This window comes from Lygodium microphyllum, chromosome 24, assembly GCF_053477565.2.
Source record: "Lygodium microphyllum isolate KBCC chromosome 24, Lygodium_microphyllum_v1.1.10, whole genome shotgun sequence".
Classification (NCBI taxonomy): domain Eukaryota; kingdom Viridiplantae; phylum Streptophyta; class Polypodiopsida; order Schizaeales; family Lygodiaceae; genus Lygodium; species Lygodium microphyllum.
The window spans coordinates 691,892-707,777 of record NC_141158.1 but is presented as its reverse complement, the minus strand read 5'-3'; the positions used below and the strand labels follow the sequence as shown (position 1 = coordinate 707,777).

At 43.2% G+C, this 15,886-nt stretch overlaps 1 protein-coding gene and 1 pseudogene across 1 annotated transcript in view; one reads left to right on the top strand and one right to left on the bottom strand.

Annotated features, from left to right (window-relative positions):
- Positions 1-7,685: 7,685 nt before the first annotated feature.
- LOC148014781 (Transducin/WD40 repeat-like superfamily protein) overlaps positions 7,686-15,886 on the top strand; it is a 71,405-nt gene continuing 63,204 nt past the window's right edge. The window contains exons 1-4 of the mRNA XM_087665441.1: positions 7,686-8,008; positions 8,425-8,534; positions 8,650-8,679; positions 8,794-8,942. Coding sequence (XP_087521567.1) covers positions 7,927-8,008; positions 8,425-8,534; positions 8,650-8,679; positions 8,794-8,942 — 371 coding nt within the window. The 5' untranslated portion in view covers positions 7,686-7,926. The remainder of the gene's footprint in view (positions 8,009-8,424; positions 8,535-8,649; positions 8,680-8,793; positions 8,943-15,886) is intronic.
- On the bottom strand, positions 12,673-13,844 carry LOC148014783 (uncharacterized; annotated as a pseudogene).

Sequence of the window (15,886 nt, the reverse complement as noted above, 5' to 3'; positions counted from 1 at the left end):
GTAGTCAAGTTAATAAAAGAAACATCAAGAATTGATCTGTAGTCTAGCATTTTACTATTGTACTTGTTGTTCTAGACACTAAAATGGACACACTCTTTTGTGAGACAATGGTATGATGTTGCATTGTGATTACTTCACAAGTAGCACATATTGTTAGTATCTCGATGACGTTTATAGGTTCCATTGCCTAAGGTAGCTCCAATTCGTAAATATTGTACTAGCTTTCTATGTACGGTTGTAATGATGTTTTTTTTGGAAGCTATACTTTTCCTTTTCATAGAAGATCATAATGAGGATCTGTGATTTGTCATCTACATGGATCTCATCGCTTTTGTGTATTTTTTTAGCATAAGAAGGTAGGTTTACTTATGATACATGCACCATTCTATGTTTAAATATAGTTTCACATATTAATCTCTATATCTTAAAAAACTACTTGATTTAGAATGTTTTACCAAGTTTAGTTGATATCTCTATCCTCAAATATAAGTAATACATTCTTTAACTATAGTACTAATGCAAAACAAGCGATAAGGAACATATTGATGATATTTCTAATGCACTTTTGAAAAATCTGATAACATGGTATAAGCAATGATATAACCATCGGTATAATCTATGATATAAGTATTGCAAACAACTTGATAGAATAGCGATGCTTTTTGCAATTTATATTCCAACACAATTTCCCAAAAAAAAATAGTATGTATATCAGGGCATATATCAATGTCATTAAAAATACATAAGCTAAGAGTTTTGCTTTGTCCTCATTTCTATGCCATCAAGTAGAGAGAGAAGAGGAGAGAGACACTTTGCTACCTCAATAAACTATCCATTTGTGCTAAAAGCAACTTAGTGTTGCTTAGGATTTTGGAAGTCTCATCATTATTTTAAAATAATGGAAGAAGATGCCATTTCCTTGTCTTTCGAGAAGATATGTGCTTTTCTTTAGTATTCAATATCACAAATATAGACTATAATTGTAAAGAAGATGCCATTTCCTGTCTTTCGAGAAGATATGTGCTTTTCTTTAGTATTCAATATCACAAATATAGACTATTGTAAAGAACAGAATTTCGAAAGAAGATTTGAACCTTATGAAGATTACTGTTACTTTTGCTCTAATGAAGCTTATGATCATGACAAAAAAATGAAATGAGGCAACTACATTGATTCTAAATAAAAAAAATAGTGATTTCTATCAAGTAAACTAAACTAATAATTGTATTAATTATAACTAATTGTAATTTTACATTAATTATATAGTAATTAAGTTAGTTAGGGTAAATATATAACTAATATTTGTTATCACTATTAGTTTGGATATAATTTCTTGTACTATAATAATAAAATAAGAAAATAATTGACTAAACTATAAAAACACACACATTGATTATATCATACTTAAGGCTACTAATGGTTTAGCCTAACTCTCTCTAGCCATAAGTTAGTACACAAGCTCTCTATATGACAAGTCAATACATAAGCTCTCCACGACTTCCAAGTCACTAGGTACCACACAATCTCTCAATCACAAAGTGGCAAGTGTAAGAAGTATGGAATTATCAAAGGCTTCTTCTTTTGATCCTATGATGTAAAGGCTTATATCATGCTTTATGCTTCAAAGCACCATTCACTAACAATATCTAACTAATCTAATTAACTAATTAAATTAATTTAACTAAACTAATATAATTAATTAATTGTCTTTACAATACTAATAAAAAAATCAATGATGAATAACTAATCTAGTTAATTCATTGATTGATTAACTAATTAACTAAATAACTATTAATAACATACTTTATTGGCGACTAATGAGAATAATCTAATTAACTATATAAAGCAGTCCATTGCCAGCATTTTCCCCTTTTGTTTTCTTTTTTGTTATATTCCTACATTACACACACTTTTGCTATTCAATCCTTCTTCTATTGTTATAACATTGATCCTTTTTTCCAAATCGGTTCCTAGAGTGCAACTTGCTTTAGTTTGCAATCTTTTGCTTGCATAAAAAACTTCTAGCTGCCTCAAAAGTTCATTTGAATTAATTGTTATTACTACTTTCATTTTGAATGGAGTTTTCTCTAGTTGTTTATGAAAAAAACAAGGGTATAATTTCAAGGGGTAGACATGGAGAATCATTATGCTCACTAGTCTCATCTCAAGTACAATATGTTTGGGATGCACTCATGGAAGGGATCCATCTCAAATTCATTAAAATTTGGGTCGATATACCTATTGCTCACAAATTGAAGATTGTTGTTCCAAGGATCTTGTTAGTCTCCTTTGAGGAGATTTTCAAATTCGACAAGCATTGACTTCATTGCTAGGAAGGGGTCTACTGAGCAAGAAGTGGGGCAAGGGGGTTCAAAATATAGCAGCATGCCCATATATGGGAAAGTGAATGCAGTTGTTTTGATGTATTAACCTTAAATGCTTCGAGGAAACACTCGTGTTTGAGGAATCTCCCTTTCTTCTCCTCTCTCTTCTTCCCCAGTCTCCTCCATCTCTCCTCTATATACTCCCCTACTCTTGTGGGTTTATGGATTTGTGGTGCTCCATTATGAGGGTGGGAGCACTAATGCCATACCAAACAATGCATAGACCCACACTCATAAGGTGGCAACATCCGGTGGCACCTAGTGTTTTCTTTTCTCCTTCCTCCCTGTTTTCTTCCTCATTTCTTCCTTTCTACTTTTTCCTTCTCTATGTTGATTGTACAATCATGAGCAAGAATCGCCCTTTATGTTTAGAAAGGCATCGACGATAGACATCCACACTGGTTCACCTTTATATTTGTGTTTATTATTATAGTGTTGTTAGTGTTTTTTTTTTGTTTTTTTTAATCTAGGAACTCGTTTTTTTTACTCTATAAAATTTCAACTTTGAATTTGAAAAAGAAAAAAATAAGAAAAAATGACCAAAAAGATCAAAAAAAGCCATCACTAGTTGCGCATGTGAAAAGGAAGAGCCTTGTGATTACATCACCTTGTTTTCCTAACTACATATTTCTCAAAGCTTTGAGTTTGTTGCTACGAGCTACCACGATGCTCAAGATTTTTCACAAGCCCTTGTACTACTAAATTATTTGTCCGATCAGCAAAGCAGCAACCTTCAAAATTTGTTGCCTAATATTGGAATTCAATAAAGAAATTGATGCCTAATATTGGACTTTAAAAGTGACACCTTGGACACCTTTTACTAATTTCATAGCTCTCAAAGCTTTGAGTTAATGGCTACAAGCCACTAAAGTGCTCAAGAATTCTCACAAGCCGTCAAACTACACTATTTTCCCAATTGGCAATCAATAGGCTTTACAATTTGATGTTTAATATTGGACTTAAATAAAAATTCCATGATGCTTTAAACACTTTTTTAGGGAGTCAAAACTACACATTTTGTGCTAGTGTTAATAATTCTAGTTTACAACACTCACACATATACATAGGCACGAACATAGTCACATACATGCATATATATATGTGTGCACAAATTATAAAGAACTTTGAGATTCCAAATAATATGCAAGATTCATATTTCATGGATAGCCTTAGCTATGCATGCTACATGATAGCACCATAATATATGTGTAAATTTTCACTCACCAAAAAAATGAATTTATATAAACCTATGTACTTTTGATACCTTACTATATATTTTGGCTATATTTGATATATTTCCCCAAAATTTGACAATCAAATTGTTTGCGTATCTTGCTTTGGAGAATCGAGCATGTCAAAGTCAATTGTGCTTAACATCGTTAGGACTAGCGAATCAAGTACATCCTTTTTCTTCCAAGCACAACTCAAAAGCTTGTACATGTTGGCTAGTATCATGTAAGTTTGTTGGCCTCATAGACCTTCTAAAACTACTTAACGAAGTTGTAAGGGTGGTCTCATGCCTTGTACTTTTCAAAAAAATTTGTGATTATTAGGATTTTCATTTAGGTTCTAGTATTGGGCACAAATTCTACCCTGCTAGGATTGCGACAACTAATCTCTCTCCTTTGCCTTGTCAATTCTTTGAGCTTGCGAGAACTTAGTGACTTACTATAGTAGATCTTTTCCTAGACTTCTCTCCTTCTCTAGTTCAATCATTATTTCCAGTGTTGATCTCCCCCCATGTGCTACCCTTATCTTTTGATCATACTGCTCTAATAACTAATGTATTTTTTTTTTTGGAAATTCACTAGGATCAAACCCTAAGTTGTCTCTATTGGAGCCCAAGAGAAGGAGGAGGAGAGAGGTGGAGGAAGAGGAAGCAGAGGGAGAGAGGTAGAAGAAGAAGAAGAAAAGGTAGAGGGAGAGAGAGGAAAGAAGTAGTAGAGGAGGAAGAAGAAGAAGTGTAGAAGGAGAAAAGAAGAGAAGAGAAAGAGAAAGAGAGGGAAGGAGCAGGAGAAAAGAAGAGAGAGAGAGAGAGAGAGAGAGAGAGAGAGAGAGAGAGAGAGAGAGAGAGAGAGAGAGAGAGAGAGAGAGAGTAGGAGAATAAGTGGAGAAGAAGAGAGGGAGATTAAGTGAAAAGAAGAAGAAGAGAGAGAAAGAAAGAAGTGAGAGTTGGTAACTGCAAGGAGCCACACCCCAAACCACCCTCTCGGCGAAGGACCCCCATCCAGCGGTTTTTTCTACCAAACCTGTCAACCCAAAACCCGTCAAGGTCCAAACTACCCAATCTCCACGAGGCAAATGGCTCCCAAGAAGAAAGTCGCGGGAAGTGTAGGCGTCCAAGCCACTGGCAATGTTGGAGGGGTGAGTGGAACGACGAACGCAGCACACACGAATCAAGCTCATGTTCTAAGCGTTAAAAATTAATTTAGGAACTATTTCTCGTGGAAGGGATGAAAAGATTGATGTCGTGTATAGGGTTTTGTTTACTTTAAGAACTAAGTAGCATGTGCGAAACGGTAGAGGTTGAAAGCCTGGAGGGAGAGGCAGGAACAGTTACCTTCGACTGTCTGCCTATCCAAGGGGGTTGTTAGCCGCGCTGGGTATATGGACCTTACTCGCCGCAAGAGGTCTCTCTGTGGGTACTGCGTGGAGCGGGAGGACGCTTGGGTGCCAGGGGAGGCTCTAGCTGTAAATCCCTTGCTTCCGGATCCCGCACAAGAGGCCGACATGACTTGAGATGGGATCTTGGGGACCGTGTACTAAGTCTACGGGCAGAACTTGGAGCAGCGATCCTGTAGATTGCTGGGATGGCCTTCGGGCATGGTATTGGATGTAATTCGGAATTATGATAAATAAAGAACATATACTTGAGAAAAAGGAACTTGCTTGACATTGTTTTTTGTGTCAGTGCCTAAGTTACGTGAAGGAACTCGTGATTAATTTGTTTAATAAAGGAAGCTGATTTTGCATGTCAAAACGTAATGTGTTAGGTAATTAGATAACTAAAGCAAACCAAGGAAAGTGCGATGGACGTGATTTAGGCCCATCCTATGGAAGGGTGGTCCCGGTTAGCTGGGAACTTTTCTCAAATGATGAGATAATAAGACAATGAAGACCTAGTGTCAGTAGATGTAGAATTTCCGGTTTATTCTGTTTTAGGGGAAAGGAATGGGGCTATGCCGTACGGCAGAGAGGTTGAGCTTCGCATCCCTCTCGTTTCCCATTCTCCATGAACCAAGTGTAGCTTGAAACCGCTTTGTCTTTGTTGTCCCTACGAAAGGTGGTACAACTGGAGCTCAACGCTAGCTCCTTCCTAGAGACTTTGCTGATAGGAAAGGAACCCTGACCTCAGGTCAATCCCAAGTGGGAATGGCTGGACACTTCTGCTCGGGGCAGACTCGGGAAGACCTAGATCGCAAACCCTGTGTCATTCCCTGCGAGTGCCAGGCGGAGCCTTCTAGACCCTCCCCCGGAAGTGGACAAGCGGACACGTTACATCTTGCATTTAATTGGCATGTTCTCTTGTGTCATTGGAAGTAATATGAGTGGGTCTATCCTAGAGGATAGGGTTTGGACACTTGATCTAAGGAAATTTTAGGGGGATAGGAATAAATGAAGCTACCAAAGCAAATTGGGTGAAGGATAAGCTCAAAAGGAATATTTGCCTATGCGTGGAATTCAATGGCATGGTCACTACACATGAAACAAATTAATATTAGCATAAAAAGATTCATCTACCTAATGACGAGGTTCTACTTACTTGTCATGTGCTAGATGCAGACCTTATGGAATGCTTGGGACCCTTTGCTGCATGATTTTCTCTAGAATAAGCAAGGGAAGACAATGTATTTATCCGTGATCAACATGGACTATCTTAAAAAGGAAAGGACAAGTGGAGGCTTGCAATTAATGAAGGTACACACGGAAGTTGATGTGTTGAGAACTAAGTTGGTGAAGTGCCGTTGGAATAAAAAAGTATGGGTAGTGATGCCAAGTGGAAATGTTGAAAATAAAAAAACGATAAGGTTTGCAAGAAATAGGGGCTAAATGATGTGAGGAGATGATCACTTGATAGGTTGCAATCAAGGAAAAAGGGCTTATTCTTGATCTCCTATCCTCATGTAGGAGACTTCTTCTTAAGGTTGGAGGTGGTGTGACCAATTTGGAATTTGGCTTAGGGGAAAATGTTTACTAGTCATGGGCAGTAGAACCTCCACTAGTAGTAACATTGAGCATAAGGGCTTGTAGACTGGCTAGGAAAGGAATTTGTGAAATTTAGCACTGGATAAGGATTATGATAGAGTACTAATAATGGAGGAAGGAATGGTAAGATGGGGACTTTCTAGGCCATTCAAGCTAGCATGGTGACCTATAATTTTCATGGCAAGTAAAGTAGGCAATAGGGGGATCTCTCTGATGGCAAATGTGCTTGTGGTGTGGAGGAAACAACAAGCCATCTTGTCTATGATGGGTGAGATTTGTAGTCGAGGATGGGAGGAGTTTTCAAGTATGCATTTTTGGAGAAACTAACATAAGGAACAAAAGGAAGCTCTTGGCATTTCACACCGTAAGAATATTGGTGCTTAGGGAAATATGGAAGGTTAGGAAAAAACTCATCTTTCACAAGGTTAGGGAGGAAGTCAAACAGGGTAAAATAGTTACCAAAGCGTGGTGATTTTGGAGTATGTCATGTATGCTTGGCAATCTAGAAGAGGAAGACCTAGTCAGGCTATCCTTGTTATGAAACTAACTAGGCATTTTGTTGTAAAAGGTATTCATTAATATTTTGGTCGAGGTTTGGAAAAAAGTGCATGCATTAAGTTGTGGAGTGACTGATTGTCACCCACGTTTGCTCAACGAATGCAACAATTTGTTGCGATTATGATCTAAACACAATTGTTTTACTCTACAAATATGTTTTTTAAGGAGGGAACCCAATATATCTTGAATAAGATGAGCACATAAGGCAGGTTTCATAACCATCTAGTCAATTTCCACATGTAGGAGCCTATGCTGATATGTTGCAATCCTAGACACTCAAAGAGTTGTTGCACGAGGAAAAACTTGTATGGTGTAGAGACCGCCTAGGCTCAAACTGAACTTTTATTATGATGTATACGAATGTGAAAAAAAGAAATAGACTGTTTGGTATAACTGGTTGGTGTGTAATCCCATGACACCTTTTTTGAAAGGTGCATCTAGCCCACTTGGACTAGAGTGCACTGGGTCCAAAGTCAAAAGTGAAATCCCTTATTTTTCTTCAATAGCGCACATAGCTGCCTTCATAGCAAGCCCTAAACACGGCCTTCATGAATACCCCTTGAATTGGTTAACAACGGACATGCTGGAAGCGTTTTGCTCCTGAGCTATATAAAGGCTTGATCAATCCGTTGCTTTTATTGTGACGCCCTTCAAAATTCAATGGAGATGGTGCTTGACGAAACGACTTCACTGACGACAAAAAACAATGGAATAAGAAAAAGCTGAAGAAAAACAGCAGTGTTGCGTAGACTACTGGCGCAGGCAGCAGCAAAAAGAGATGCCTCGAACAGACACAGTCACCCCTCCCGGTTGCCCTCCTCTTCGAGCCTTAACATTCGACAACCTTGGCCTCATCAAAGGTATCTCGCTTCTCTCTCTCTCTCTCTCTCTCACACACACACACACACACACAAGCACGCATGTGCGCACCTGATATATCTAAATCTAGTGTACAGCGTATGTTCCTATCATTGGGACCAGCATCACAATGAATGTTTTAGAAGTATCCGGAGAAGACCAACAAAATGGAAGGCAATCTTACATTCAAAAACACTCGTGAAAAAAGTACATATTTGATGTCTATTCAATCCTTCAGTGGCATGACTGACAGAAAAAGATTGGTGCAGTTTTGTTTTGTTTTTTCTTTTTTTTGGGGGGGGGGGGGTTTAATCACTGTTCATTAGCTCACATGAATGCACGTGCATGCTTGCGCATATGCACAGAGATCCATTGCAATACAATTTATACATCTTTGCTGTTTGCTATTGGGTTATAGTGTTGGAAAATCCAGCAGACAGTGGCCAGCTCCAGGTTGTAGCAAGATGGGGGGAACCAGACCCCCAGAGGAGTGTTGTGGGCGTCTCTCTTTCTGTGGATGAAAATGTGGCATGTATCTCACTCTCAATAGCTGCTTATTGAGATTTCTATGCTTCCTGCTGATCTTATAAAACACAGGAGTTTTCTGTTATGCTACTGACTATTCTCTGTATATCCATGACAGGTACTTGCAGTTGCAAGAAAGAATCAAACTGTGGGTTTTTGTCTTTGTTGGAAGTATTTATTGCATATACAAGTGCCTTATTGGCCACACATTAACTTCATTTGAGATCTTACATTGTAATGCTATTGACATTGGCACGGCCAGGTAGAGATTCTTGATCCCTCCTCTGGAAAATACCTTGCAGAGATCAATCTCTTGGAACCTACAGCAAACAAGCTTGCCACTCTATCAAGAAGCTCCAAACAAACTGTGTCCCTAGTCGGTGTCCATTTATCTAGAGGAGATTTTACTGGGTACGTGACAGGCTTTCTATCAAATTCTTTTGTTAGAGTTCTTAAGATTAAAAACATCCTGCAACAGTCCCACTCTCTATGTACTTTGTAGATGGAAGTTTTTGCAGTCTTTATAAAGTGCTTCTCAGAAAGTAGATTTTTATTATATTGTGTTTTTTGCACATTGATTGTTGTTGGACAATGCAGTATGCAGTGTTTACCAATCTTACTTTGCTGGTCCAGTTTAGTAACTGCAGTCTGATTGCCAGGAGATGCTCCTGGCCAGATAAGGCCTTTGCTTTCAGACTCTATACATGCGGCCATGAACTTTAAACAAGCTGTTGAATAAACTTGTGGTCATCATAATTTGGTCCATGTGTTGGAGCCTGCTTTAGGATATATTTGCATCTCTAAGCATTTGTGTAAGTACTCAACATGCCGGCAACATTAGTATCTTTAAACTTGTCAACAGCAGGAGGTACCAAAGTTTTTGTTTCGTGATTGAGTGTTTCCACAAGAAAGACTTGGCATGCAAGCGAATTGTGATGAACACACTTTTGGCTTTTAATAGCATAAGATACTGATAAGCATGGCTTTGTATAATTTAGCCGATTTTGAGATTCTTGCCAAAAGCTAACTTTCTATGGTGCCAATGCAAAGATTATTAATCTCATTTATAAAATTGAATGGTTCACTTTCTTGACGTGCAAGCTTAGGTGAAAGTTGTTACATTCTCAATCTATTTTTGTTTCTTGTTTTAAATCTCCTATATAAAGCCAATTGCCGTTTCATATATGAGTTTTTTTTTTGCGCTTAGATTGGTAAAATGAGCAATAAATGACAATGGAATAATGATAGAGAGAATTTAGGAATTGTAAATGAGAATATATTATAGAAATCTACCATATAAGTAAAGATTACAATGGTCGAGAGCTACTTCACCCACTCCATAAGCTCCTCTCCACACCAGGAAGCAACAAGCATGAGAGTAAAAATTTAGCCACATACCTCCTTTTATAGGCAAAAAGGAAGAACAACCTATGAGAAGTAGGTTATGCAATGCTCAAGAAAGGGCTGCCCATGAAAAGGGTTTGGGTACTTGTAAGCTTGTGATATGACCACTCTTAATACCCCCTCTTTGAGCATAGTTGAAGAAGCAAGGAACAAGAACACCCAAGATGAACCATGGATATTCTAGTGCGATTGAGGCTAGATGCATGTCAGTAAGAAAGCCCCTCGAAGAAGAAGTCCAATGCCACAATCCTTGTTTGAACTTGAAATAGTCAAGCTATCTACAATGCACCTCTTGTAGCCACACAAGTTCCATGGATAGCTTGCTGTGACACCTAGATTCCTCCTTTGGAACATAAGCATGCCCTCTAGGTTCCCTCATGCAACATCAAATGAGCACATCATGTTGTAAAATTGGCCTTCACACTTGCAAAAGGGAAATAACTAACTTAGTTTCCCATTTCTTAGTCATGTTGAAAGTGAGAGATAGTTGTTGTATCTTTAGCCAGGGCTGGATACCAAGCCTTATATGATGGGACTATAGGGCGAGGGGTTTGATGGCAAAGCTTTATTTTTGATGCGAGGCTCCTATTGTGTGCCATTGCACTTGCTAACAATCTAATATTGTCAAACAAAATGAAGCATATGGGAATCAACCATTGTTTTACTTGAGAGTAGGTGGAATAAGGTGCCATATGTAATATACTTATTGCGCCTCCAACAACTTTGGGTTCTTTGTGTCAGAGTGCAGTGGTGCGGAAGCGTGGGACCAAGACTGAGAGAGAGAGTGAACACAGAGAGGAGAAAGAAAGAAAGAAAGAAAGTTATATTAATGTCTACAACAGGCCAAGTTGGCCTATGAGACCAAAATGTTGCATACAAATGTCTGGGAGATTTCAAAAGTCCCAGTGAAGCTAACATTTATGCTATGTTGAACTAAATTGAGTAGGTACAAAAATGATATTTGGACTAGATACAATCTAGAGATACTCCCAGTGCGGTGTGGAACTGCTCCTAGGGTGTTCATCCTAAGATGTCCCGCATGGGTCGGTCCAGCATGGAGAGGCTAAAGCGGCGGGGCAGGGCCCTCCAATGGCGGCGTAGTATCCCTTGTATCTTCGACCAGTGTCTTCTGCGGGGACGGGGGCCGGCGGGGCGTGGTCACCGGGCTTTACCTCTCGCTGTGGCTATTTCTAAGGTGGTCCTCGGGGGCCGGGAGGCCGGTTGGGCTGGTGGGGCCTCGGTGGTGGGGAGGGTAGCTGGTATTTGGTAGAAGTCTGTTGAGTGTGCGTTGGTTAGTGGCTCCTTGTCTTTGCTCCGTGGTTCGTAGGAGGTGGTCTCTGTGGCGTCGTATTTCCAATAGAAAGAACCCCAGGCATCTCTGGTCTTTGAATTCCATCACCTTGGAGAGTGGTCCGAATCCTTCGCTGAATAGGCAGTGGAAGCGTCCCCGGATTTCGTAGTACACTGGGCATCTACAGATATAGTGTTCCTCTGTCTTTGGCTCGAGATGGCAGAGCTGACAGATTCGGTCTTCTGGGGGAAGGGGGTTGGCCCTGCATCTGTCCGTTTCGACCCGTAGTTGGTGTGAGGACGTGCAGATCTGTCCGATGGCACTTCTGACCCTGTGAGACAGGTGTGTGTCCATGTAGCTTGGGCGGGTGATGAAGCCGTCCGGGGAGATATGCAGGAAGTGTTCTTGGTAGAAAGCCTTCTTGGTTCCTAGTTCCGATGTGGGGGTCACCCATATCCTGGCGGTGTCTGTCTGGATGATATCCATTCTGGTGATGCGATTTACCTCCTCTCGGCTGAGCTCCAGGTGTGGGCAGTCTAGGCTGTATTGTAGTGGGGGGAGGTGGTCCATGTGCAGGCCATGGAGCCGTAGCCAGGTCTCTGTTCGGGCATACCAGCACTCAGTGTCCCCTTGTGTTGCTAGCTGTTTGGATGACTTCAGGGCGAGTCTGGGGTACCGGTGCCGGGGCAGGTCCCATATTCGGCGCAAGGTTACGGTCTGGAAGAGGGCCTCAGCCACGAGGGGCGGTGCCCCCAGCTTTGCGCGGATGATCTCGTGTGGTACGGAGGGCTTGCTTCGGATCATCCGTGAGATCATAAGTATTAGGGGTCTCTCCATCTGGTCCCATCCCTCATAGGTGGCCTCCTCCTTAGGCAGTGGCTGATCCTGTGGGGCCCTCCGCGTGTGGTAGAGATTGGACCCCCATATGGGAGCCCCGTACAGGAGGGCTGGTGTGACCAAGGTGTCAAAAAGCCAGAGCTTTGTCCGGGGTTCCTGGAACTGTATGCGGGCACATTGGTTCTCCATTGACTCGAGGGCTACATAGCCTCGGGTTAGTCTATCTTCCGCGGCTTTTCTCAGGGTAAATCTCGGTCCAGAGAATGTAATCCCCAGATAGACGTATCTTTGGACCACGTCCATGGTTTCTCCACCATATGTGAAGGGGGGTACCGACCGTCGGAGCCATTGGGTTGACGTGTTGAACACCATGACCTTGGTTTTCCCCAGGTTCACAGTTAGGTCTTTGTCTTGGCAGAAGGCCTGTAGTGCGTCCAGTTGGCGTTGCAGCGCTTCGGGTGTGTTGGAGATGAGGACTATGTCGTCCGCATATAGTAAGATAGGTATCAGTGTCCCTCCCAGGCTCGATCCCTCCTCGCCCAATCTATCTATGTACTCTGAGATCTCATCAATGTAGAGGCCAAATAGGGTGGGCGAGAGTGGGCATCCCTACTTGACTCCGATGGTGCTGGTGATCTCCTTTGACAGCCCTCCCGGTGCCCGAACTCGGCCCGTTACCGATTCGTTTAGTGCCAGTATCCCCCATCGTATTTCGGTTGGTACCTCCAGCTCCTGTAGTCTTTGCATGAGCCTCGCTCGTGGGACTGTGTCAAAGGCCTTGCGGAAGTCCACGAAGCAGCAGTACACCCGTCTTCCATGTGCTCTGCCCTCCTCTATGATGGCTCTCAGTGTGAGGATATGGTCAAGGGTGCAGAACCCCCTCCTAAACCCTGCTTGTCCTGCTGCTCGATGTTGGTGTTGCTCTGCCCACTTGCTCAGCTCGTGGTCCAGTATGGATCCATAGAGCTTGGCTAGTACATGGCCAACCATGACTGTTCGGTAGTTCGTGGGAACCATGGGGTCTCCGGCCTTCAGGATAGGTATTATGGTGTTGGCTGACCAACTGGCTGGGAAGCCTTCGCATAGGGCTCTGTTGAACATGTGTGCTAGGAGAGGTGCCAGTATGTCTCTAGCATGGGTCAAATGCTCTGCTACCAAACCTTCGTGGTCTTGGGCACGGCCATTTTGGAGTCTGTCAATGGCGTCCCGAATCCGCCCCATGCTGAAGAATGTGGATGATCTGGGTCTGCTCCTTGGGGGCCGGGGTAGCTGGGGCTGCTTGGGTACTTGGTATAGTGAGGTTGCATATGCGTGCCAAGTGTCCGGGGAGGTGATGGGCGTCTGGGCTCGGGGTTCCTGAAACGCCTTCCATGCCTCTTTGCTGTCCTGTCCTAAGAATAGCTGGTAGAATTCGTGTTCCACTTTGGAGAGGTAGGCTCGTTTCTTCTGTCGCACTAGGCGACGGAAGATCAAGCGTGCCTGTTTATGCGTGTATACTCCCCTGCTTCGTCCTGTTGAAGACGGAGCCGGGTTTCCCTGCACTCTGCGTCGTACCAGCTATTCTGTGGGACATTCTTGTTCGGAGGGGTGGGGTGGGGAGAGGGGGATGTGTGGGGGAAGTATTCGGCAGCTGAGGTGTGTAGTGTGCCCGTCAACTGTGCTGTGACCTCCTCCAGGGGTGCGTGGGGGTTCATTTCTTGCAGGCTCCAATAGAGATGGTCGGAGTATGCGCTCGCAGTTAGCCTGGTAAAGTGGTACTTGGGGAATCTGTTAGCAGTCATGTTTGTCATGCCTTGTCATCTCCTGCTTGTGAGCCTCAGTCTGAGTCAGACGAGGACATTAGGAGCTCTGACATGTCTGTCATGTGTAATGATGGGGGAGGCTAGTCACTCTTGACTGGCTGTCTTAGGTTGTGTATTTCTTTTTGGCCTCTTTTAGTGGGCAGCCACTGGCTGCCCGGCCACCTTTTTGGTCACTGTTGTGGGGCGCCCATTTTAGGGCACTTTTAGGGTTTGTGCCCATTTTAGGGTTTGCGCCCATTTTAGGGTTAGGGTTAGGGTTTGTCCGTTGCCTATATATTGGCAGCCCCCCTCCCCACTTGGTCAGTTGTCTTCTTGCAGATTCCGACACTCCTCCCCCGTGGTGGTGCTGCCATCATCATCAGCCTGATCTGGTGTCCTCACTGACGCTGTGGGCTGCGTGCAGGGACTGATCAGTCCATTTCAGTGTATTCAGCATTCATTTCAGTCAGTGCAGATTTCTCTTCCTTATTTTCTGCTTTCTCTCTCTCTCTCCCTCCGTGTTCGTATTTCCTCTTCCGTTGCGCACTCTCACATGGTATCATCGCCAAACTGAGAGCACGGAGGTCTTCATCGACTGGAGAGAGACCACACCTATTATCTGTTGCTGCCCCCCTTCTCTCCAATAGCCAGGCGGCCCCTCCAGGTGGTCTGAATATTTGCGTTTGCTGCATAGGTGGTCTGAATATTTGCGTTTGCTGCATCAGCCCCTTCCAGAGGCTGCCACGTCATCAACCAGCCCTGTCTCCTTGCGTTTTCAGCTGGGCGGCCTTCTCTTCAGCTGGGCGACTCCACTACAGGCTGCGTTTTGCATCCAAGGTGGTCGTATTCCCTCCTGGTGGCTCATCTCCAGCTGGCGCTTCTTTTCTTGGCTGCGTTTTGGTGCCTGGCAACTTTCCCTCCGGATTTTGTGCCCTACACAGCTGCGTTTTCACCTCCTGTGATAGGCGACCTGATTTCCTGGAGTTTGGTGGTTCTTCTGGTGGTTGGTGACCCTTCTGGGGGTCATTCTTCGGCATCGGCACAGTTTTCTTTGGTGTTTGGTATTTTGCAGATTGGAAGATGTCTTCTCATTAGTTTACGGGCTTTGATGACTCAGATGATGAGCTTTTGTCTCGACACTCATCTGAACGGAGGCGTGATTTCTATCACGAGGACCGTCGTCTGGAGTCTATTCCTCTTTCCCGTCCCCCTTCTATTCATGTATCTCGGCGAGCCTCTTCCAGTGAGCCGAAGATGCAGCCTTTGGTACCCCCTGTACAGGTACCCGTACTTCCTCAGCTGCCCAAAGAGGACCGGTTGGATGGCTCCAACTTTTCTCTATGGTCCTGCAAGGTGGAGTGTATCTTGGACTCCTTCGATCTTTGGGAGCTTGTTTCTGTTCCTATTCCCCGGCCTCAGGTGGATCCCGCAGATGGGACATCCATGGATCGTGCAGCCTTATGGGATTGGCTCAATTCTAGAGCCCGATCTTTCCTCTTTCTGAGTTTGCAGGATTCTGTCCTTGTTCATGTTCACAGGTTGAAGACTGCAGCGGACGTGTGGAGAAAGCTCGCGTCTCTCTATCAACAAAAGACGTTTGCCCACCGGATATCTCTTGAAAAGAAGTTGCGGATGCTCGCTATTGATGATAGTCCTTCCATGAAGGACCACATCAACAGATTACAGGATATGAGGGATGAGCTTGCATCCCTCGGTCGGACGATATCTTCTGAAGACATGGCTATGATTCTCTTGACTCAGCTGCCATCGCCTCGGTTTGATGTCTTCTACACCAGCCTTCTTACATCGAGGACCCGTGAGAAGCTTCTATGGGAGGAGCTATCCCCGCTTGTCTTGGAGCATGACGAGCGACTCAGAGAGGTCAGTGCTAGTGGATCCGACTCCACTAGAGCCTTTGTTGCAGGTTCGGGAGGACAGAAGAAGAAGAAGACGAAGTCAAAGGCTAAGAAGAAGGACAGTTCTTCAGGCTCTGACACAGATTCATAGAGACCGAAGTGCCCACACTGTGGGAAAGGGACACA